The sequence below is a fragment of the Budorcas taxicolor genome, chromosome 3, assembly GCF_023091745.1.
Source record: "Budorcas taxicolor isolate Tak-1 chromosome 3, Takin1.1, whole genome shotgun sequence".
Lineage (NCBI taxonomy): Eukaryota > Metazoa > Chordata > Mammalia > Artiodactyla > Bovidae > Budorcas > Budorcas taxicolor.
In genome coordinates this window covers 67,431,974-67,457,041 of record NC_068912.1, presented here as the reverse complement: position 1 = coordinate 67,457,041, position 25,068 = coordinate 67,431,974, and the positions used below count along the sequence as shown (strand labels likewise).

The 25,068-nt window shown below is 42.2% G+C and overlaps 1 protein-coding gene across 1 annotated transcript in view; it reads left to right on the top strand.

Annotated features, from left to right (window-relative positions):
• Positions 1-25,068, top strand: part of ST6GALNAC5 (ST6 N-acetylgalactosaminide alpha-2,6-sialyltransferase 5) — a 213,630-nt gene that overhangs the window by 176,400 nt on the left and 12,162 nt on the right. Inside the window, exons 3-4 of the mRNA XM_052637829.1 lie at positions 13,987-14,396; positions 23,687-23,794. Of these exons, the coding sequence (XP_052493789.1) occupies positions 13,987-14,396; positions 23,687-23,794 (518 nt within the window). The remainder of the gene's footprint in view (positions 1-13,986; positions 14,397-23,686; positions 23,795-25,068) is intronic.

Here is a 25,068-nt window from a genome sequence, read left to right as displayed (position 1 = left end):
AGTGCCCTGTCTACTTTAACATTGTAAATTTCATGCTTTGTTCAATTAGGTTTTTTTCTCAGTTGGCCACCTGAAACCCTAGCTTTCCCCCCTCCACTTAACACAGCTGTATGTGGAACTCCCACATTCTCATAATTCTCTTGGCTTTGACTATCAGTCATCAGTGCTCCTCCCAGATCTGGGCCATGCTGTATTTATCTGAGGATCCTTGCAAGTGTAGCAGACGCCAAAGAAGCCAACTCTGTGGAATCAGGCTTGTCTGGCAGCATTAAATATCACCTTCCTCTAATGAAAATGGAGTTTTTTGTTGGTTTTAATGAGCTCAGGGGGCCTTTATATCCCATCTCCTCCTAGAGGAAGTAACTGCATATGAGTGACCTTGATGTGAAGGAAATCACATCAAGGAGTTATTCAAAAGGCTACGAGGCGAGCCGGGGGTAACATCAACCACTGTACTAGCATTTCAGAATGGGTCTAGAAATGGGCTTGTCTCACTGACAGCTCATCTGTGCCTCTCTGGACAGAGAACAATCATCTACCACTTGCTGAAAAAGTAAGGTAGTCCCGTATTAGGAGATTTCTTTCTCTTTTGAGCACCTGCTGTATACCAAGCATACATCATGATCTCTACGCTCATGGCACTCATGTTATAGAGGAAGTGACAAAAAATAAATAAATAAATAACGTATGTCATTAGAGACTGTGGAAAGTGCCATGAAGGATATAAACAGGATCATGACAGGTGATTAATTTGTGCAACTTTCTCATCTGATAAAATAAGAATGATGGTAGAATTTGCCTCTCAAGGCTGTTTCAGGATTAAGGTAGATGATGCATGATCTGTGCTTAGAATAGTGCCTTACACGTGAGTTAGTTGAACATTTTGTCAGTGTTATTAGTGGCTAATATCTTTCTTATATAATAAGTGAGGGAGGCTGCATCCAATTAGAGCAGCCAGGGAGATATTCCTGGAGGAGATGGCTTTTAATCTGACATGTGGGACTTCCCTGGTGGTCCAGTGGCTAAGACTCTGGACTCCCAATGCAGCAGGCCCGGGTTTGATCCCTGGTCAGGGAACTAGATCCCACAGGTTGCCACTAAAGATCTTACAAGCTCTAACAAAGATCGAAGATCCTGTTGCTGCAACTAAGACCGGGAGCAGTCAAATTAATAATTTTTTTTAATCTGACACAGGAGAGAATGGGACAAGCATGTAAATAATAGGGGGAACAGAGACCAGAGATCAAAGAAGGAGTGCCTGATCTCTCCCCGAAGCAGAAAGGAGATCTGTGGTCAGTGGGGCCGGAGAAGGAAACAGTGAGTTGAGGACCAAGAGGTAGGCACGACTCCAGCCAGGTGAAGAATTTGGATTTTGTTTTTCTAGTTATGCTTTAAAATCTCCCTCTGAGAGTCATGCAGAGAGTGAACTGTAAGGGTGAAAGCTGCAGGGCCAGGATGGAGCCTTGCCGGCTACACTGCTGGCAGGAGGCTGGAAGGCAGAGTAAAGACTCTGTGGGCGGGGTGGAGGGCGGCAATGCATTGGTTTCCCAGAACTTCCAAAACAAGTTTCTACAAAGTGGATGTCTTAAAACAACAGAAATTTATTCTCTCACAGTTCTGGGGGTCAGAAGTCTGAAATCAAGGTTTTGGCAGGGTCCTGCTCCCTCTCAAATCTCTCAAAATCCTTCCTGGCATCTCCCAGCTTCTGGAGCTTGCCGGCAGTCTTCGGTGTTCTCAGGCAGCAGATGAATCACTGCAATCCGTGTCATGGGGTTGCGAAGAGTTGGACACAACTTAGCGACTGAACAACAATCTCTGTCTTATCATATGATGTTCTCTCTCTTGGTCTCTAGGTCTTTGATCTCTTCATATAATGACACTAGTAATTGGATTTTGGGCTCTCTAATCCAGTAAGACCTCATCTTGATTTGCATTTTAAATACATCTGCAAGGTCCACACTCACAAGTACTGGGGTGTTAAGACTTTAACAGAACTTTTCTGAGGGACATAGTTCAACCCACAACAGGCAGAAGGGTCCTGACCTGCTATGCCTCCAAGAAGCTGTGCTGGAGAGAAGCTAAACTGGCCCAACTTCCCCAGCAAGAATAACCCTGGCCACACACAGAGCATCAGCATCTTCCACCCCTGTAATAGGGGTTTAAGTGCTCTTTAGTTATCCCTGGCTGCTCCTTCCAAATCAGCAGGCAGGTGGCACAGAGGCAGGAAGCCCTGCAGATAAGGAATGTTCCTTCTTATTCATCTATCTCCACCACACCTCTTCCGTTTGCAGATTTAATCTTAAGTAAAACTATTAATTCATGATTCCTTTTCAGTGAGTCCCCAGTGACTTTAAACCATCTACAGACATAGGCGAATTTTCTTAGATTTGTCGAAAGAGGAGACCTGAGGTTTATCTCAGATGGTGCCCTTAGTGTGTGACCTTGAGCAAATCATATAATCTCCTGAGTTTCAGCTTCCTCTTCTATAAAATGAAGGCATTGTCCTGGTCTACGGATTCTCAACCTTGAGAATGTGTCAAAATCACCTGTGCTGCTAAAACACAGATTGCTGGGCCTTACCTCAGAGCATCTGATTCAGAAGGATTCTGGCAGAGCCTGAGAATTACAATTCTAGAAAGTTTCTAGACTTTATTGTTCTGCTGGTTGAGGAACCAATCAGAGAAATACTGTCCTAGATAATCTCTGAGATTTCTGCTGGTGATTCTATCCCATAATTCTACAAAAATCAAATTTTAATATAATCTGAGTAGGCAAAGTAAAATGTCTAAATTTAATTATCAAAATCTGGCTTTCCCAGTTTTACTGACATATAATAGACAAATGAAATTGTATATATTTAAAGTACATAATGTGATGATTTGATATACATATATATTGTGAAGTGATTACCACATCCATTAATTAATTAACACCTCTATCACTCCACATTACATTTTGTGTGTGTAGGTGTGTGTGGTGAGAAAGCTTAAGATCTACTCTCTTAGCAAATTTCAAGTATACAATATCATATTGGTAACTATAATCACCATACTGTACATTAGATCCCCAGAACTTATTCATCTTATGAATAAAATCGCTACCTTTTGACCAGTATCTGCCCATTTCTCCCAGCTCCTGGCCACTGCCATTATACTCTCTTTTTCTATGGGTTCAGTTTTTTTAGGTTCCAAATATGTAGGATCATCTAATATTTCTCTTTCTCTGGTTTAATTTACTTAGCATAATGTCCTCCAGGTTCATCCGTGTTGTAGGTGGCAGAATTTCCTTCTTTCATGGCTGAATACTGTTTAATTGTGGGTTGAATATTTTTCTTTATTTATCATTTTTCTTTATTCATACACTCATTAATGGACACTTACAGTGTTTCCACATTTTGGCCACTATGAATAATGTGGCAGTCAACATTAAAGTGTAGGTATATGTCCAAAATACTGATTTTATTTCTTTCATATGTACATTGAGAAGTGGGACTGTGATATCAATGGTGGTTTTATCTTTACAAGATCTGGTTTAAATATAAATATATGTCCCAGTCACTGCTCACCTTATTTTTCACTTTGGATTTATCTCTCCTAACCTAAAGATGTTGATTAAAAGGCTCCTCTTTCTCTATATTCTCTGTACACATAGACTATGCACTTTCCTCTGCCTTGTGAGTCCTGCACCTACAAGACTCCTGCAGAAGTCAACAGAGTGTTGACCTAGCGTTTAATAGAATCACCTACTCCTGGTAGAACTTATTTGGGGGTGGAAAAGGAGTCAAATAGATGGAATTAGAAATTTGAAAACTATGGCATAAATAAGACTATGAAAAGATCATCAATATCTTTATCCATTAGGAAAATGCAAATCAAAAACACAATGAAAATTCCAATGACAGAAATTCTAAACTTTGTATGGAACCACATAAAACTGCAAATAACCAAAGCAATCTTGAGAAAGAAAAAGAACCAAGTGGAGGCATCACACTTCCTGATTTCAAACTATATTACAAAGATATAGTGATCAAATAGTATGATATTGGCATAAAAAAAGACACTTATATCAATGAAACAGACTAGAGAGCCCAGATATAAACCCATGCACTTATGATCAATTTATTTATAACAAAGGAGCTACTGAATATATAATGTGTAAAGGACAGTCTCCTCAGTAAGCAGTGCTGGGAAAACTGGACAACCACATGCAAAAGAAAGAAAATGGACATTCACCATGTACAAAAATCAATTTAAAATGGATTAAAGACTTGAACATAAAACCTGAAACATAAAATTCCTAGAAGAAAACTTGTCTGGAGAAGGCAATGGCACCCCACTCCAGTACTCTTGCCTGGAAAATCCCATGGACAGAGGAGCCTGGAAGGCTGAAGTCCATGGGGTCACTAAGGGTCAGACATGACTGAGCGACTTCACTTTCACTTTTCACTTTCATTCACTGGAGAAGGAAATGGCAACCCACTCCAGTGTTCTTGCCTGGAGAATCCCAGGGACGGGGGAGCCTGGTGGGCTGCCGTCTATGGGGTCGCACAGAGTCAGACACGACTGAAGTGACTTAGCTGCAGCAAGCTACTTTTCATAAGTCTAGATGATAATATTTTTTTACTCCAACACCAAAAGCAAAAATAAACAAGTGGGACTCCATCAAACTGAAAAACTGCACAGCAAAGGAAACTATGAACAAAATGAAAAGGCAGACTTCCCTGGTGGTACAGTAGATGGACATCCACCTGCCAGTGCAAGTGACCTGCGTTCCATCCCTGCTCCAGGAAGCTTCCACATGCCTCAGAGCAACTAAGCCTGTGTGCCACAACTACCGAGCCCAGGTGTTGCAGTTACTGAAGCCCAAGTACCTAGAGGTTGTGCTCTGCAACAAAATATGCCACCACAATGAAAAGCCTGCACACCATAACTAGACTGTAGCCCCTGCTCTCTGCAAATAGAGAAAGCCTGAGTGAGGCAATGAAGACCAAGCACAACCAAAAAAATAAATAAATAATTTTCTTAATGAAAAGACAACTTACTGAATGGGGGGAAATATTGGAAATCACACATCTGATAAGGGATTAATATCCAGAATATTTAAAAAAACTCATACTACTCAATAGCGAAATCAAACAAATTATCCAGCTTAAAAATGGGCAGAGGTCATTATGCTGTACATTTTAAACTTACACAGTGCTATATGCCAATTATACCTCAATAAAACTGGAAGAAAAAATTAGTCAATGATCTCACAGACATTTCTCTGGAGAAGACATACATATAGCCAACATGTATTGATACATGAAAAGGAGCTCAACATCACTGATGATGAGTTCAGTTCAGTTCAGATGCTCAGTTGTGTCCAACTCTTGTGACCAAATGAACCGCAGCACGTCAGGCCTCCCTGTCCATCACTAACTCCCAAAGTTCACCCAAACTAGTGTCCGAGTTGGTGATGCCATCCAATCATCTGATGCCCTGTCATCCCCTTCTCCTCCTGCCCTCAATCTTTCCCAGCATCAGGGTCTTTTCAGCTGTGTCAGCTCTTCACATCAGGTGGCCAAAATATTGGAGTTTCAGCTTCAACATCAGTCCTTCCAATGAACACTCAGGACTGATCTCCTTTAGGATGGACTGGTTGGATCTGCTTGCAGTCCAAGGGACTCTCAAGAGTCTTCTCCAACACCACAGTTCAAAAGCATTAATTCTTCAGCACTCAGCTTTCTTTATACTACAACTCTCTCATCCATACATGACCACTGGAAAAACTATAGCCTTGAATAGACAGACCTTTGTTGGCAAAGTAATGTCTCTGCTTTTTAATGTGCTGTCTAGGTTGGTCATAACTTTTCTTCCAAGGAGCAAGCATCTTTTAATTTCATGGCTGCAGTCACCATCTGCAGTAATTTTGGAGCCCCCCAAAAATAGTCTGACACGGTTTCCCCATCTATTTCCCATGAAGTGATGGGACCAGATGCCATGATCTTCGTTTTCTGAATGTTGAGCTTTAAGCCAACTTTTTCACTCTCCTCTTTCACTTTCATCAAGAGGCTCTTTACTTCTTCTTCACTTTCTGCCATAAGGGTGGTGTCATCTGCATATCTGAGGTGATTGATATTTCTCCCGGCAGGCTTGATTCCAGCTTCTGCTTCTTCCAGCCCAGTGTTTCTCATGATGTACTCTGCATAGAAGTTAAATAAGCAGGGTGACAATATACAGCCTTGACGTACTCCTTTTCCTATTTGGAACCAGTCTGTTGTTCCATGTCCAGTTCTAACTGTTGCTTCCTGACCTGCATATAGGTTTCTCAAGAGGCAAGTCAGATGGTCTGGTATTCTCATCTCTCTCAGAATTTTCCAGTTTATTGTGATCCCCACAGTCAAAAGCTTTGGCATAGTCAATAAAGCAGAAATAGATGTTTTTCTGGAACTCTCTTGATTTTTCGATGATCCAGCAGATGTTGACAATTTGATGTCTGGATCCTCTGCCTTTCTAAAACCAGCTTGAACATATGGAAGTTCAATAAGGTTCAAGTATTGCTGAAGCCTGGCTTGGAGAATTTTGAGCATTACTTGACTAGCGTATGAGATGAGTGCAATTGTGCAGTAGTTTGAGCATTCTTTGGCATTGCCTTTCTTTGGGATTGGAATGAAAACTGACATTTTCCAGTTCTGTGGCCACTGCTGAATTTTCCAAATTTGCTGGCATACTGAGTGCAGCACTTTCACAGCATCATCTTTCAGGATTTGAAATAGCCAAACTGGAATTCTATCACCTCCACTAGCTTTGTTCATAGTGATGGTTTCTAAGGCCCACTTGACTTGACATTCCAGGATGTCTGTCTCTAGGTGAGTGATCACACCATCATGATTATCTGGGTCGTGAAGATCTTTTTTGTACAGTTCTGTGTAGTCTTGCCACCTCTTCTTAATCATCAGGGAAATACAAATCAAAATCACCATGAGATATCACCTCATACCTGTAAGAAAGATTGTTATCAATAGGATGAAAAATAACATGTATTGGCAGAGATGTGCATCTCTTTAGGATCATGGGAATGTTCTTAAACTAGATCATGGTGATGGTCAGAAAACTCTGTAAATATTCTTAAAATCATTGAACTTACAGTTAAAAGGAATGAATTTTATGGTATGTACATTATGTATAAATAAAGTTGTCTAAAGGCATTTAAGTAATAGAATGCAATTCCATTAAAATTAAAAAAGAAACTAATGGGATATCCTGGGCCTCTCTTTGAAGGTCACCTAATGCTGAAAGTTGTTATGACATGTGCAGGAGAATTCAAATACTTCTCTTTAGAAAATATCAACCTATTTACCCAGACCAGAAAATATTAGACTGGTTACTAGTTGGTAGAATGGTGACACTTAAATACATTAAGCACATTTGTTTCATATTCTCGATGTACCAGGCACTGTGGTAAGTGCTGTATGCTTTATCCTTCAGTCATTCATTCAAAAATATTTATTGAACTTATTTTTTATGCTCAGCATTGTTCTTGATGCTGAAGACACAGTATGAGTAAGACAAAGTCCCGCATTTCTTGGAGCTTACATTCTAGTAAGGGAGAAAGACATAAACATGTAAACACACAAGCCATAATACAGATTACTTTAGGTGGTTATGTATGAGTTTAAAAATAAGCCTGGATAATGGAGAGAGTCGCAGAAGATGGCAGAGGAGGGCAGTGGAAACTGAGGGCTCAGGGAAGGTCTCTGGCAAAGGAGGGGGTAGATTGAGGTAACATTTGAAGAATATAAAAGTGTCATCATCCAAGGATCGGGAGAAGAGTGTCCTAGGTGGGGAAATAGCTAATATAAATCACATCGGGTCATAGGAAATGGAGAGATGGCAGTGTAATTAACAGAAAGCAGAACAAAGTAGAGGCACCAAACTCCCTGATTTCAACTATATTGCAAAGCCATAGTAGTCAAACAGTGTGGTACTGGCGTCATCTTGGACAGAACTCTCTGTTAATTACATATTAAAAGTCACCTTAGAAGCTTTGTGGATATGGGAACATGGAAGAGGGAGAGAATGAGGAAAGTAAAGAATTAAGAGTGTGCAGCAGGAGCTAAAGAGAGATGATGGTGGCTTTGATGAAGAGGTGGTGAGAAGTGCTAGCATCTGGGACATCTTAGGATAGATCCAATAGGGTTGGATGCTCTGTACAGGGTGGAGAAAGAGGTGTTGAGAATGATCCTTGAATTTTACCTTGAGCAACAAGGTAAAGGCACACCATTAACTGAAAGGGCAAACTTCTTTGAGATTGACTCTACTATATCCTGATCATGGATGAAGAAACTGGGGCTCGGAGAAGCTAAGCCACTTTGCCCCAGGTTATCCACCTAAGGAATGGGAGAAGCGGGTTCAAAGCCAGTGACTCCAAAGACCATATTTTGTCTCTGTTTATTTATTCATTTTGGGGAGCTGTGCTGGGTCTTCACGGCTGTGCCAGGATTTCTCTAATTGCGGCAGGCAGGGGCTACTCTCCAGTCGCCGTGTGTGGGCTTCTCGTTGTGCTGGCTTCTCTTGTTGCAGAGCACAGGCTCTAGGGTGCACAGGCTTAGTTGCCCTGCAACACGTGGGATCTTCCCAGACCAGGAATCGAACCCACGTTCCCTACATTAGCAGCTGGATTCTTAACCACTGGACCACCAGGGAAGTCCCAAAGGCCATATTCTAAACGCTGTTTAGTACTAACTCCTGCCCAAAGTGTTCCTTCCTCCTCAGCCAGACAGTGGACAGAAATCATGGAAAGTAGCATTGGGTGGCTAGAGGAGGGCTTCTTGGCTAATGGGTGGGCATGTCATTGAACAAAAGGGAGAGGAGCAACTTGAAGGAGTAACATTTTTCCAGTGAATCATATTAAATAACCAGAGTGCCTTATACCCAGTGTCAGGCTGAACAGAGATTGACAGGTAATAACAGCCCAGTAATTACAGGAAAACCTCAGCTGGAAAAGTGCAGAGATTCTTGAAATACCTGAAGCCATTTAATATATCTTATGTTTGCTCCAGACCAAGAGTCAGCTCCCAAAGCAAGACTGGTCTCATTACCAAACTAATGGACATCATGTTCTGAGGTGCGTTTCTTTCTGCCAAATAAATCAGAATTTTTAAAACTGAAGCCAAAGATAGCCATGCTGCAAATGTTTGCAAGGATATCACTGAGTGTTTCAGGTGTCAAGTTTAATTTGACTTGGCCCGGTCTGTTCTTTTAAGACAGGCTCAGGAGGCATCAGCTGGGTCACAGGGAGAATTCCTTCTGCTCTTGCTCTTTGAGCTGTGACAGAAATCAAACCTTGATTTCCTGAACATACTTTCTCAAGCAGGAATTGCCCCTGTCACTATGGCCCAAAGGAGTAAGTTGTGATGAAAGTTGTCATTCTCCCCTATTCCCTGATTGTAGGGTTGTTGGGGGTTTTTTTTCCCCCAGGAGTAGGGGATGGAGAGAGAAGTTCATTCACACTTTCATGAGCCCCCAGTAAGTGGCAGCCACTGTCCTAGGAAGTGAAAGTGAAAGTCGCTTAGTCATGTTCAACTCTGTGACCCCATGGACTATACAGTCCATGGAATTCTCTAGGTCAGATTCTAGAGTGGGTAGCCGGTCCTTTCTCCAGGGGATGTCCCCAACCCAGGGAAGTCGGCTGATACCAAATCTTTATATTATCAAAAAGCATAAGTGATAGCAAAAATAAAATGGTAAAGTTGTGTGTGCCCACATCTGTGTGTGTGTGCATGTGTGTGTGTGATATGTGCACGCTCCCTCAGCTGTTCCCCGCACACTCCTGTGCACCGCACTCCTAGGGCCTGAGCATCAGCGGCCTGGACAAAGGGAAACTCCTCCGTGCCTTGCAGACTTTCCTCGGCATTTTTCACCATACAATAGCTCTAATGACCTTGGAATCGAGCTCTTACTGGGGATTAATAACTGGCTGGGTTTAATGGCCCTTACTGTGTCCTGGGCCATTTTCCCAGTCAGCCATTAATTCCAAGCAGTGCCCTGGGCTCTGGCCATTATGACTCTCTGGGCCAAGTGGCTGCCTTGAGGCAAACAGCCCAGCCTCCTTTTCTGCAGACAGAGCTTCCACTGCGCTCTCCCCTGCTTCTCTCCATAGCATTGGTACCTAGGGCTGCAGGCAAATTGTTGGTTAGGGCATCACATGACGTCTTCTTTTTATGTGTGTAGGTTTTCTCAGAGGACAGAGAATCGTAGAGGCTGAGTTTCATTCACTCACTTATCAACTCATCTGTCTATTCAGTAGCAATTGAGTGTTTTTTATGGGTCAGGAAGCAAGAGAGATTTTGGAGTGACCTAATATGGGTGCTCACGTTTCCTACCAGGGTCAGGACACCTCACCAAATGGGGCTTTAAGGAAAATGTCCCTGAGACTCAGGGAGGCTGAATACTGTGAGAAGAAAGAAAGAAAATGATAGGGCTGCAGTGCGTTCACAGGGAGCCACTACCCCTCTTGCATCCTTGGTGCAGGTTTACCTCCCAGGTGTACCAGCACAGCTCCAAGTTCACTTTCCCAAACTCCTCTGTGTGATTCATCAACTCAGCATCTGGGTGCTTAAGTGAAGACTGTCAATACTCCATCAGGAATCTTAACTCACAAAGGCATGAATATATCCACCTGTTTCATTAAGACACTCAGGATGGTCATGGTCCTGCGACGTGGAGGAGCAAGGCTGTCTCAGAGGAGTTACATTCCAAGAACCTGGATCCCAAAATCTGTATAGTCATTCCACCTCCCAAGATATCCTTAGTCCCTCTGAATGCAGGAAAGAGACTTCATTTCCTCCTTTGGAAGGGATTCAGCCTTTGGTACACGCTGTCAACTGCAGGAAGTGTAACATTATGTTTAGAACAGTTACTGGCATTTTATTGGCTCCACTTACTGAAAGGCACTTAAGGCATAATTCAGACATCGATTTTTCTGCATTGTTTGGTGCATCTGAGCAACACAAAGAGAGGGTGCTGGTGTCCAAGGTAATCAATATACCTCAGAGCTCAGGCAGGTGAGCATGAAGGAGGGCTTTCTGGGACAGGGTGGTCCCCAGTGTGTTCTGATGGTGCCCAGGTATCACAGAGGCTCTGTATGGCACAGTCAGGAACGTTAACCTTCCCTAAAAGGGTCTTCATCTGGCGTCACGTGGGCATAGGAGAAAGAGAGAGAGAGGAGTCCTTGGAATCTTCAGAGGGGTTACCAATTTCACCCATCAAGCAGCTTGTGCTCTGAGAACCACAGTAGAATAATTCATTACAGGGAAAGAGATGCTGGGAACTTCCTTTAGAATTTTTCCCCAGTAAAAATGAGCACAATATCTAGAAATTATAGATCAGACTGGAAAAGTCAGGATTAATACTTATAGGTGAGTCTGATAAGAAAAAGCAGGTTCCAATGGCCTTGGGGTCCAGTGGAATGAAATCTTACAAAGTGACCTTATCAAGCAAATGGACTGAGTTACACTGTACTTCAGGGGTATATTAAGTGCTCAATGAATGTCTTTTAAATGAATGAATGAATGAATGTCATCTGGCTATTAGCATCTTAGTTGGCCCTCTCTTTGTTTTACGAGTGAGAAAGTTAAGTACCTGATTTGCGGTGAAGTCTGCTTTAGACCCTGGGTCCCCTGACCCTAATCATCATTTGGTAATGTGCTATTTGTAGATGCCCCAGTCATCTTCGTAGAAATGTCTTAAGTGGGCTTCTACATAAGTAGAAATTTCCCAGGATATAAGACTTTTGATGCTAAAACCCAAATAACCCCTAATAAACCGGGTTGTTTTTCCACTCCTCAATATTCTCAATAGTGAAATAGGGGTGATGATGTATATTTCTTATAGGGTTATTTGAAGAATTAATGCAATTATATAAAAAGCTCATAACAGTGCCTGGCACATAGAGGACATCCAGAAATATTAACTAATATTAATGTTAGTTCACGCTTTCCTTCATGTCCCCCACTCTGCTCTGCTCCAAACAGCCCCCTTCACTAACACTGAGGCGCAGCCCTGCAATGTGTCATATTTTATTGCTCATCTTTATTGACCTGCTGCCCGCTACTAAAGTATAAACTGAAGGATTCTGTTTTTCCATTCCATTTGCATTCTTACTGCCCCGCACAGTGCATGTCACCTAAGAGTAGTGAAACTGAAAGTAACTCAGTCGTGTCCGACTCTCTGTGACTCTGCGGACTGTAGCCTGCCAGCCTCCTCTGTCCATGGGGATTCTCCAGACAAGAATACTGGAGCTGTGGCCATTCCCTTCTCCAGGGGATCTTCCCAACCCAGAGATTGAACCTGGGTCTCTTGCATTGCAGGCAGATTCTTTACTGTCTGAGCCACCAGGGAAGCCTCACCTGAGAGTAACTTGATGTCAAATGAATGATGAGAATTTGCAGTGGTAGAATTGCCATTTCATAAGCCCATGTGTCAATGATTGACTCCGGGTGATCAGTACATACTAACTTGGTATGGACCTACTCTGCTCTCCACTACGCCTGATAATCCCTGAATCAGCCATCACTTAATGAATGACACTGTGCCCGGCCCTACGGTAAGGACTGGGTTGAACTGCATGCAATTTCTATTAATAATTTTGTAGGTCAAATATTGGCAATTTCATATGACTCAAGCTGATACTATGTGTTCCAGCAAAGTGGAATGGTGCATCAGTTATCCCCAGTTAAAGATGAGAAAACTGAGACTTGTGGAGGTTAGCGAATGGGCAAGGTCCCAAAGCTAACAGGTGGTAGGGCCGAGTCTGGACCATCCTGTGTGGGTGCCCTGTGCCACTCTGCAGTGAGGGAAGGTGGCCGCCCTTGGGTGCTCTTTGTCTGATTCTGAAGTCAGAGCCATGGCTCCAGAAACTCCCAGAGTAAAGATACAACTGCTGAATACATGCAGCACAAAATTGGAACCAATTTCCTGGGACTGTGCAAGGAATGGACCCAGTGTGTCCAGTTCAAAGTTAACAGGGAAGGAGGACAGAGTCTCTGGGGAAAATATAATAGAGCAACTGTCCTTCAGAACATTCTTGACTGTCAGTTTCTTGTGCACTTGTTGGCCTTGGCCTCAGGCCCTAATTGCATTATCTTCAAACAGCAACTGAGATATTTCTCTTTAAACATGACCAGGGAAATGTATAATGTGGAGGAACATTGCTGTTCAGAAAACACATCAGGGGTTCAGGGTGTTGAAGCGAGCCCTGTCCTTGGTGTTGCCCTGGTGGTGACTGCAGGCCCAGGGCTCCCACAGGGCATGTGTGCACTCGATGAACTTAAGGCTTTCTTCTCATTTCTGAAGGTGGACCAACTCAGTTTCTCACTCTCTCCCTTTAAAATGGGAGAAAGAATCCTAACTGTCATTTCAAAATTATGGCATCTGAAGGGTTACAATTTGCATGTCTTTTCTCCTATGATTTTTAGACGATGCCTATTTAGGAGAAATATATTTGTACAGCATCCAAGAACACTGATATATGCTTAACTTCCAATCAGGTGAGTCAAGAGCATCAAAACCAGCGTCAGAGTACATTGTAGTATAGTCTTTTCTTCAGCTTAGGGGTAACTTTGGATTCAGAAAGACCTGAATTTGAAAGCATGACTTCATTACTTGCTAGTTATGTATCTGAGCATTTTTTTTTTTAATGTCTCTGAGCCTTGGGGTATCATTATCTGTAAAATGGCAGTCACAGCAAGCTTGTTACATTGATAGGACAGTCTGATATGTTAATATCAGTGAAGCCCAGACCCCCATGTTTGACAGGTCACTGCTGGCTCTTTTCCTGTTGTCCAGTGCTCCCTGACACCAGTCTGATGAGGTAATAGCATCAGGGGTATATTTTGGCAAAAGAGGGAGGAGAAAAAAGAGAGGCAGCCCTCAGATGCAGGGAAGTGACCTGCTGGTGCCAAGAGAGCATTGCCCACTGATGGAGTCCTCCCTCTCCTTCCAGCCCCTGAAAATGCACTGCAGGGACTGCGCCCTGGTGACGAGCTCCGGGCAGCTGCTGCGCAGCAGGCAAGGCGCCCAGATTGACCGGACTGAATGTGTCATTCGCATGAATGATGCCCCCACGCGTGGCTACGGGCGGGACGTGGGCAACCGCACCAGCCTGCGGGTCATCGCGCATTCCAGCATTCAGCGGATCCTCCGCAACCGCCACGACCTGCTCAACGTCAGCCAGGGCACCGTGTTCATCTTCTGGGGCCCCAGCAGCTACATGCGTCGCGACGGCAAGGGCCAGGTCTACAACAACCTGCAGCTGCTGAGCCAGGTGCTGCCCCGGCTGAAGGCCTTCATGATCACGCGCCGCAAGATGCTGCAGTTCGACGAGCTCTTCAAGCGCGAGACCGGCAAAGACAGGTACGGAGGCGAGGGCAAGAGGCAGCACGGGGGCGGGCTAGGGCGAGCAAACGCTCTCCCTGGCTGGCCAGCTCACCAAGAGCAAAGCTTGTTTTTTCAAATGCTTATGTCAGATAAGCTTCTTTTTCTTTAAATTTTTAATCATTTTTTTTAATTGAAGTATACTTCATTTACAATGTTGTAGTTTCAGGTGTATAGCAAAGCAATTCAGTTATATGTGTCCTCACTCCTGTCTGACTCTTCACAACCCCAGGGACTGTAGCACTAAGGTTCCACTGTCCATGGGATTTTCCAGGCAAGAATACTGGAGTGGGGAGCCATTTCCTACTCCAGGGGATCTTCCTGACCCAGGGATTGAACCCATGCTCTCAAGTCTCCTGCCTTGGTAGGCAGATTTTTTTACCACAGAGCCACCTGGGAAGCCCAATTCAGTTTTGTGTATATATGTGTGTATATATATATATAGAGAGAGAACATATATGTGTATGTATGCATGTGGAGAATATATATGTTTGTGTGTATATATATATATGGAGAATAACTATGTATAATTTTATATATATATTATATGTATGCTGCTGCTGCTGCTAAGTCGCTTCAGTCGTGTCCGACCCTGTGCGACCCCATAGATGGAAGCCCACCAGGCTCCCCCATCCCCAGGATTCTCCAGGCAAGAACACTGGAGTGGGTTGCCATTTCCTTCCCCAGTGCATGAAAGTGAAAAGTGAAAGTGAAGTCGCTCAGTCATATCCGACTCCTAGCGACCCCATGGACCACAGCCCACCAGGCTCCTCCACCCATGGGATTTTCCAGGCAAGAGTACTGGAGTGGGGCCATTGCCTTCTTGTCACAGTTGCTGCTGCTGCTGCTGCTAAGTCGCTTCAGTCGTGTCCGACTCTGTGCGACCCCATAGACGGCAGCCCACCAGGCTCCCCCGTCCCTGGGATTCTCCAGGCAAGAACACTGGAGTGGGTTGCCATTTTTATACTTATGTGTAATATAAACTTTCTCAGATTCCTTTCTGTTATAGGTTATTACAAGATATTGAATATAGTTCCCTGTGTGGTAGTGTAAGTCCTTGTTGTTTATATGTTTTATATATAGGAGTGGTTAATTCCAAACTCCTAATTTATCTCTTTCCCTCACTACCCCTTTCGGTAGTTTTTATTCTAAATCTGTGAGTCTGTCTCTGTTTTTAAATAAGTTTATTCATACAGTTTTTTTTTAAGATTCTACATGTAAATGATATCATATGATATTTGTCTTTCGCTGATTTACTTTACTTAATATGACAAGCTCTAGGTCCACCCATGTTGCTGCCAATGGAATTATTGATTCTTTCTAAAAGCTCTTGCTTAAGGCTTTTTGTTATGGCCCTGCCACTCATGCTGTGGACAGAGTTCAGCTGTAGGGTCCTCCTGGAGATTGGACTGTTTAAGTTGAATTTATAGGCAAAGTGAAGAGAGTATTTATGTGGATAATTCAGGGCCATATCCCTTCTTTGGAAGAAGAGGTGACACTGCTGCTGGCTTACATTGGTAGTGAGTGCAAGATAATAGGCTTCTTGCATTTTATTTCCTCATGTGAACACTAACCAAAAAGAAGTACATAGGGTTGTTTTTCTCTTCAAAGGCAAATATGTATTCAGTCAACAGATATTTCTTAGTGCCTGCTATTTCACTGCACCTGATATGGGAAATACATATAGTCAAAAATAAGGCAGATGTAGAACCTGCCCTCCAGGAATATAGTCTTCTAGGGTGGGCAGATATTCACCAAGTAGTGGCCAAAGTGCTAGGTCTTGTGAGGGGAAGAAAATGGTCCTCTGACCTGTGGGACAGGGAGACGGGCTGTAGTCTAGGGCAAGGCTTACCAAACTGCTAGTTACAGATCCATGATGGGACACGAAATGCATGCAGTGAGTCACTATAAGATTTTTTTAATATAATAGAAAGAATGGAATAGATGTAATAAAAGACAATTTCAGCATTCATTCCCCACAGTAAGTAAGGAAAAGTATTATTTCATGAAATAAAATTTGTTTCAGTTTTACACATAAAAATGTACATATACAGAGACGTCTTTTTGATGTGATAAAATCATTCTAGAAGTAGATAGGGATGATGATGGCATAACTGTGAATATACTAAAAAGCACTAAATTACGTGCTTTAGAAAACTATGAAGTGAAAACCATGTATAATACATGTGAGCACATACTCTCAATCACGATGTAAAATGTATTTCTTACTGTAAGTCCAAACCTTTTGAAAAGCACTGGTCTAGAAGATGAGGATCTGCTGGAAAGATTTTCTCCCAAAGATGTATTTAAGCAGAGGCCAAGGTCAACAAGTATTTATCCAGGTAGAGAAGAACCTGAGAAGCAGAGAGAAAAGTGCCCTTATGGGTATGAGAAGGTGAGAAGTGAGAAGACTTGCAGGGGGTTGGAGAAGAGTCCCGGTGACTGTGGGCAGGAGGGCTGGTGGTGAGGTGGCATGGTGGGCATCTGGAGAGTAGGCAGAGACAAAGGGTGAGGAATCGGCTAAATCTCAGTGAAGAAAAAGACAGTTACAGGTATCGAAAGGAATAATGCGGTGTACACAGTGAGCAGTGCGGTGTCCAAACACACAGCTCTGGGTTGGAATTTTGACTCTGTCCCTCACTAGTTGCATAGTCTAGGACAAAATAGCTAACCTTTTAGTAACTTCACATGTGAAAAGCACACAGTGATTAGGCTTCATAGGACTGGTCTAATGATTAAATTTTACTCATTTCCTCAATTCTAAAAACAAGTACTTTTACAATTAATACACATTTAATGATATAACTTACCCCTTTCCTAACAAAAACCGTTCTTGAGCCAATTTCCGGTAAATAAAGAATTTGCTGTTGTTCAGTCATTAAGTCGTGTTCAACTATTTGTGACCCCGTGGACGGCAGCGCACCAGGCTCCCCTGTCCTCCACTATCTCCCGGAGTTTGCTCAAGTTCATGTAAATTGAATCAATGATGCTATCCAACCATCTCATCCTCTGCCACCCTCTTTTCCTTTTGCCTTCAATCTTGCCCAGCATCAGGGTCTTTTCCAATGAGTCAGCTCTTCACATCAGGTGGCCAAAGTATTGGAGCTTCAGCTTTAGCATCAGTCTTTCTAATGAATGTTGCTGTTCAGTCACTCAGTCATGTCCGATGAATTGCGACCGCATGGACTGCAGCACACTAGGCCTCCCTGTCCTCCCAATGAATATTCAGGGTTAATTTCCTTTAGGATAGACTACATTGATCTCCTTGCAGTCCAAGGGATTCTCAAGAGTCTTCTCTAGCACCACAATTCAAAAGCATCAATTCTTCAGAGCTCAGCCTTTTTTTATGGTCCAACTCTCAAATCCATATATGACTACTGGAAAAACCATAGGTTTGACTATATGGACCTTTGTTGGCAAAGTGATGTCTTTGATTTTTAATACATTGTCTACGTTTGTCATAGCTTTCCTTCCAGGAAGCAAGTGTCTTCTAATTTCATGGCTGCACTCACCACCCTCAGTGATTTTGGAGCCCAAGAAATAAAGAATAGGAAGTACTAAATCCTTTGGGCTAGCTTAAGCAACTCATTATGGAGAACAGTCTTAAAGAAAGAACAGAGCTCACTATCCCCAAATTCTTTGTTGGGAAGAGCTTTCTTTTTAAATCCTGGAAATCTTTGTGATCATTGGAGGGCTGGTCAGGCAAGAGTAAGTATGATTTCTGATGGAATGAGAAGAGCGGGATCCAGCTGCTGGCACTGTGGCCTCCTTCCATGGAGGTCCAGGTGACTAATTCCATGGTTAGCCCAGTCAGTAGATCACACAGGGGATCTTGTCATCATCACATACTGTCATGAAATCCAGTCATTCATTGTCTTTTAAAAACCACAAATAAGACAGACTGTTGCTCATTTGTATAGTTCTTTAACCAAAAGAGCATTTTATAAGAGAAGAAGAATGAAGGAAGTTATTTACAGTTTCAATTTTTGTGTTTGGAAAATTCAAAATAAGTAAAAACACTCTCTTCAATAGAAAACATTTCTCTTTTGAGTTTAATGGTTGTTTGCTAGATTTAAGTATTCCTGAAACACTGCTGCAGTGTTAGCTATATCAAATAATTACGCATTGCTCTGGATCTTCTTGGGGTTTCCCACGTGGCACTAGAGGTAAAGAACCTTCCTGCCAATGCTGGAGACATACAAGAGACACACAAGACACACGGGTTCAATCCCGCATCGAAGGATTGGGTCGGAGGATTCCCTGCAGGAGATCATGGCAACCCACTCCAGAATTCTTGCCTGGAGAATCCCATGGACAGAAAAGCCTGGTGGGCTATAGACCATAGAGTTGCAAATAGTCAAACGTGACTGAAGCAACTTAGTCTGCACATATGCTGGATCTTCTTAAGGGATTAAGTTGATAACTTCGAGATTAGTCATTCCATCCTGATTCTCCTCAGACCTCTAGGAAACAATCTCACATAAAGACATAACCCACTCACCAAATTCATTAAATTCTGACCAGTGAAAACCTTTTTTGCAGTATGCAAGAAGTAAGGGTTTTAGAAAAGGCAGAGGAACCAGAGATCAAATTGCCAACATCCGCTGGATCATCGAAAAAGCAAGAGAGTTCCAGAAAAACATCTATTTCTGCTTTATTGATTATGCCAAAGCCTTTGACTTGTGTGGCTCACAATAAACTGTGGACAATTCTGAAAGAGATGGGAATACCAGACCACCTGACCTGCCTCTTGAGAAATCTGTATGCAGGTCAGGAAGCAACAGTTAGAACTGGACATGGAACAACAGACTGGTTCCAAATAGGAAAAGGAGTACGTCAAGGCTGTATATTGTCACCCTGCTTATTTAACTTCTATGCAGAGTACATCATGAGAAACACTGGACTGGAAGAAACACAAGCTGGAATCAAGATTGCCGGGAGAAATATCAATAACCTCAGATATGCAGATGACACCACCCTTATGGCAGAAAGTGAAGAGGAACTAAGAAGCCTCTTGATGAAAGTCAAAGAGGAGAGTGTAAAAGTTGGCTTAAAGCTCAACATTCAGAAAACGAAGATCATGGCATCCAGTCCCATCACTCCATGGGAAATAGATGGAGAAACAGTGGAAACAGTGTCAGACTTTATTTTGGGGGGCTCCAAAATCACTGCAGATGGTGACTGCAGCCATGAAATTAAAAGACGCTTACTCCTTGGAAGAGAAGTTATGACCAACCTAGATAGCGTATTCAAAAGCAGAGACATTACTTTGCCGACTAAGGTCCGTCTAGTCAAGGCTATGGTTTTTCCTGTGGTCATGTATGGATGTGAGGGTTGGACTGTGAAGAAAGCTGAGTGCTGAAGAACTGATGCTTTTGAACTGTGGTGTTGGAGAAGACTCTTGAGAGTCCCTTGGACTGCAAGGAGATCCAACCAGTCCATTCTGAAGGAGATCAGCCCTGGGATTTCTTTGGAAGGAATGATGCTAAAGCTGAAACTCCAGTACTTTGGCCACCTCATGCGAAGAGTTGACTCATTGGAAAAGACTTTGATGCTGGGAGGGATTGGGGGCAGGAGGAGAAGGGGACGACCGAGGATGAGATGGCTGGATGTCATCACTGACTCGATGGACATGAGTCTGAGTGAACTCCGGGAGTTGGTGATGGACAGAGAGGCCTGGCGTGCTGTGATTCATGGGGTTGCAAAGAGTCGGACAGGACCGAGCAACTGAACTGAACTGAACTGAACTGAAAGGTTTTCCAGGTGGCTCAGTGGTTAAGAATCCATCTGCCAACGCAGGAGACACAGGTTTGATCCCTGATCTGGGAAGAAGACCAACTAAGCCTGTGTGCCACAGTTACTGAGTCTGGGCTATAGAGCCTGGGAACTGAAACTACTGAGCCCACACACAGGTCGCAACAACTGAGCGCATGCTCTGCAACGAAAGAAGTCATAGCAATGAGAAGCCCAAGCACCACAATTAGAGAGTAGCCCCTGCTCTCTCCAACTAGAGAAAAGCCTGTGCAGCCACAAAGACCCACAGAGCCTAAAATAAATAAATAAATATTTTTAAAGTATACTTAAATAAAAGAAGCTGATCTTGTACTGACTCAATATTCTTATGTGTCCATATTCTTAATTTGTAGTATACCCCAAGCTGAAAGAACAAAGTCAGAAACAGCCCTTCAGGGCAAAACTGTTTCTGTAAACTAAAACACAAAACATTTAGTGTCTAACAGTATTGCCTGTATTATGCTTTTCTTGAAACCTAACACAGTAGGATTGATTAAAGATACACTTAGTATGGAGTATCTGATTTTGCACATCTCGTGATCCAGACATTCATTTCAGGCTAATATTTTGAAGAAATGGGATAATTCAGTAGATTCTGATTTATGGAAGTTTCACCCTACTTAAAAGTAAAGAAAAAAGTGGCTCAGAAACAATCTGCAATTAAGAAGCATGACAAATGACATAGATGGCCAAGCGGTATTCTTTGATATTAGAAAGTAACTATACTTGAAAATAACTTTATAATTAAATAAGGGTACATTAGGAAAATATGATTCAGAACCAATATTATAGTAATTAGATAAAAGAAGCATCAATGAAATAACTGCAGGAAGAATATTTCCATAGAGATTATAAATGAGATTCTGGTGGAGCAGAAAGGCCTTTAATTGTAATTTAGTGTGCACTATAGAATTATCAGCTCAGTGTGTTACTTCATCATATAAAAGAATATCTGATCATTTTCCCTAATAAGCACATGACAGCTCTTCATATTCCTTCATTACAGCTGATTAAGTGTAAAAACAGTAGATATTCCTTTGCTGGAAAAAGAGTTTGAATCATTTTAGACAGACAGTGCAGGGCAGCTGAATGTCTGTAGCATGTGATCTTTTCCAAAAGGCTATTATTTTGCAGGTCTGGGGAATTTTAAGTGGCACTTTAAAGAAATCTTCATCTTGGTTTCTTTAGTCCTCCATTTTGTATTCTCCCCATTTTTACCCATTAAACCTTTTACTGTAGAGTCCCATCCTCCTATATATCAGACTGTGGCTTGTGATTTCTACTACATCATACAAAAGAAAGCAAAAATTGTGGGGAAGTTTCTGCCACTGGGAAAAAGCCCTCTTGGTGTTTCCTACAACTTGAAATCATAGAGACACAGGTGTGATTCCTGGATCAGGAATCTGTGGATATCAATAAGCTGTCATTCTCTTCCTGGGCCCCACATTCTCCTGCTTATTCACTGACCTAGTTTAAGTCTAGAACAATTGGCCATCTCAAGGTCACAGCCTTGGTGAAGACGAGGCATGGCACAGCCTTCCCTTCCCCTCCCCCATTCAGCTCTGCTACCCCCTCAGTCCCAAAGGCCTTAGGAATATACAGTCCTGGTGAGAAAGAAGTGGGATCGTTAACACCTGTGTAGACTGGAGGTCCCAGAATTTTCTGATTACTTCCCTAACTACTGATGATGGATTCTACATAAGAGCCAGTAGCCATGTTAGAAGGATATCAGTTTCTTTGTGTGTGTTAATAAGCACTGAGAGTAATGGCTGAATTATTTACTTCATTTGCTCCCACCTAGCAATCAAGAGAGGAGGAAGGGATCTTGATGTATCAACATACCAGACTTTGTACTTCTTATGATGTTGTCTCTCTTAGTCTTTGAAATTACAAGTTGCTCAGGAAGAAAGAGCTTCCCATGCCTGCTTTCTGGATAAGAAATCAAGGCTCAAAGAATAGCAGTAACCTGCCTCAGGTCATTCAGCTGGTAAATGATAGAAGCTAGTAAGATACAAATCTGTGTTATTTCCATCTTGAGAATCTTTTAAATGTACTTCCTGGGATATTACTGGATCAGGATACAATAGATGGAAAATAAAAATGAGTAAAGGGATTAAGAAGTAGAAATTTGAAGCCATGAGCTCAGGAATGACTAAATTACCCATTCCTGTCAAGTATGTGACAAAACAAAAGACTTCTTAAAACACCTTTTTTGATTGTTATTCCTTATGTGAAATGGAGATAATGCAAACTGCTTAACAAAAACTCTTCCTCCTTAAAGAGCGGTATTATGTAGTGCCAGTAGAAAAGCTTTTCTGCAGCTCCACTATTCATATCACATATGGTGCTATGGCTGGGCAAAGTCAGGCAGTCTGACCTTGGGGATAAGGTTTTAAAACTGGCTAATGAGGCCTACAATAAGCACTGGGGAAAAAAAATAAAAACAGCAATCCCCAAAGAATTGAAATTAATATCCACAGCAGCATAGCATGGTGGACCAAGTCATCCTCACAGGTCAACTGAGACCTTGATGGTATGTCTCTACAGTTACCCTTGGACTCAGCATGTGGTTAGAGCTCAACACAGATGTTTGAATGGGTAAATGAATGAATGTTGAAACCCACCAACGCAATCCTTACATTCTGTCAATTTTTGATTCTTCTAATAAAAATTTTCATAGGGCTCTGACTCTTTTGATGGAAAATAAAGCAAATAATTAAACATAAGCATTCCTGTGTCTTCTTCCTCTGATCATTAGTCCCTTCCTAAATGAATGGACTTCTTTTAAGGAAAGACATTCAGTCAAGATTTGGGTGTCATAGTCTAGTTAAAGGCAAGCTTCTACCCTACAACTATTTGATTGATCAATCAGTCAATTGGTAGATAAAAACAACTGTATTTATTCATTTTAATAATCTCTTCATTATCCACCCTGCTTGGAGAAAAAAGAATATTTATAGCCAGTCAAATATTCTAGTCAAAAAAGATTTGACACATGAGGATTGTAGTCTTACAAAAAATTGAGTGGTGGGACTTCCCAGGTGGTCCAGTGGTTAAAATCCACCTTCCAATACAGGGGACATGGGTCCTATCCCTGGCTGTGAAATGAAGATCCCACAAACCATGGGGCAACACAGCCCTCATGCCACAAGTAAGATCTAATGCAGCGAAATAAATAGATAAATAAATATTTTTTTAAAAGAAATTGGTAATAACTTGCACATAAACATTGATCATGACTACGTAGAAGCCCCCTAAGAACCCACCATAATGGAACACTGACATCATTTACCATTGTGTCATGGAATATGGTGGTATTGGTAACATATTGCTATCTGGTAAAGTTCTGGCTGTTTATCAAATGGAGAGAGAGAGTGTGTATGTATATCGTCATCCTTGTTCCAGATAAGATTTAAGATGGAAGGGGTATAATGATTACTTTACCAGCTTGCAGACTAAACTATTGTTCCTTCCAGGAAGATCTCCAACACTTGGCTCAGCACTGGCTGGTTCACAATGACAATAGCCCTGGAACTCTGTGACAGGATCAATGTTTATGGCATGGTGCCCCCAGACTTCTGCAGGTAGGATTTATTCTGCGCACATAATTCATCAGCAGTGTTATGCAGTGTTTATAAATATCTGATTGCAAATATCAACCACGAGACATGTCTTACTGTCTTCTTAAAGCAATTAATTAACATGTCCCAAGTCCTGGTTCTAGAAACAACAAACAGCATTTAATTATGTGATATAAAATATTGAAAGTTTTTTGTTTGTGCTGCTGTAGAATTAATCCATCTTGTGGGCTTCATTTATCCCCTGAATATTTATCAACCAAAAGTAATGCAATAATTGGTATAATATTAACGATGAACGGCATTAAGAAATATTAGTTTTATTCTCATTTGAAAGGAATGTGGTAATTTTTAATGAATTAAAGAGGGCAATTTCTTTGACAGTAAGGCCTGTTTTCTAAAATTAAAATATTCCTCTGAGTCTCTTTCCCTTTCCACATCAGCAGCCTCAGTTTGTGCTTCTAAGACCAAAAGCACAGGCATAATTATTTTGATGTATCGCTTTGAAGGAAACATACATCTCTGTTGCTACCTTAAGTTACCTCCTGGCATGTGTCCAGACAGAGTTTGGTATGTACTCAGAGATGCACTGAGAGACATTTGGGGCCTGATTTGTGGAAGCCTGATTGAAAATCCACCTGTAATCTAGAGGAGTGGTGCCAATAAATTCAGAAAGTTTCCTAGTTCTCAGGCATGCCTGCTGACCTGCACATGGACTCAGTTCTGATCTTCAAATGGTAAAACCTAGGGTAGGAGGGCATTCCCAACTTGTTCATTAAAATTTACACTCACTGATATCTTCATGTGGGGCTGGTGGCTCAGTGGTAAAGAATATGCAATGCACGAGACACAGGAGACACAGGTTCTATCCCTGGGTCAGGAAGATCCCCTGGAGGAGGACCAAGCAACCCACTCTGGTAGTCTTGCCTGGATAATCCCGTGGACAGAGGAACCTGGCAGGTTACAGTCCAGGGTCACAGATCAGACATGACCTAGCAATTGAGCAGGCATGCCTGCATACCTTCATGTGTTTTAAACCTAACAGCTTCTCAAAGGCCATGGATCTTTAGATAAAATCTACAATTGGGAGGTTAGATGCAAGGATGATTAAGCATGATGAAGTAGACATCATGCCATTACCACTTTGCCACTTCCCTCCCATCCTTTTTAACCCAAAGACAACACAGCAGCAGTACTAATGTATGTGTAACAGTCAGGTCACAGAGAAGGAAAGACATGGATAGAACAGGCCTGTGAAATCTTCTTGGACTCATGAATCC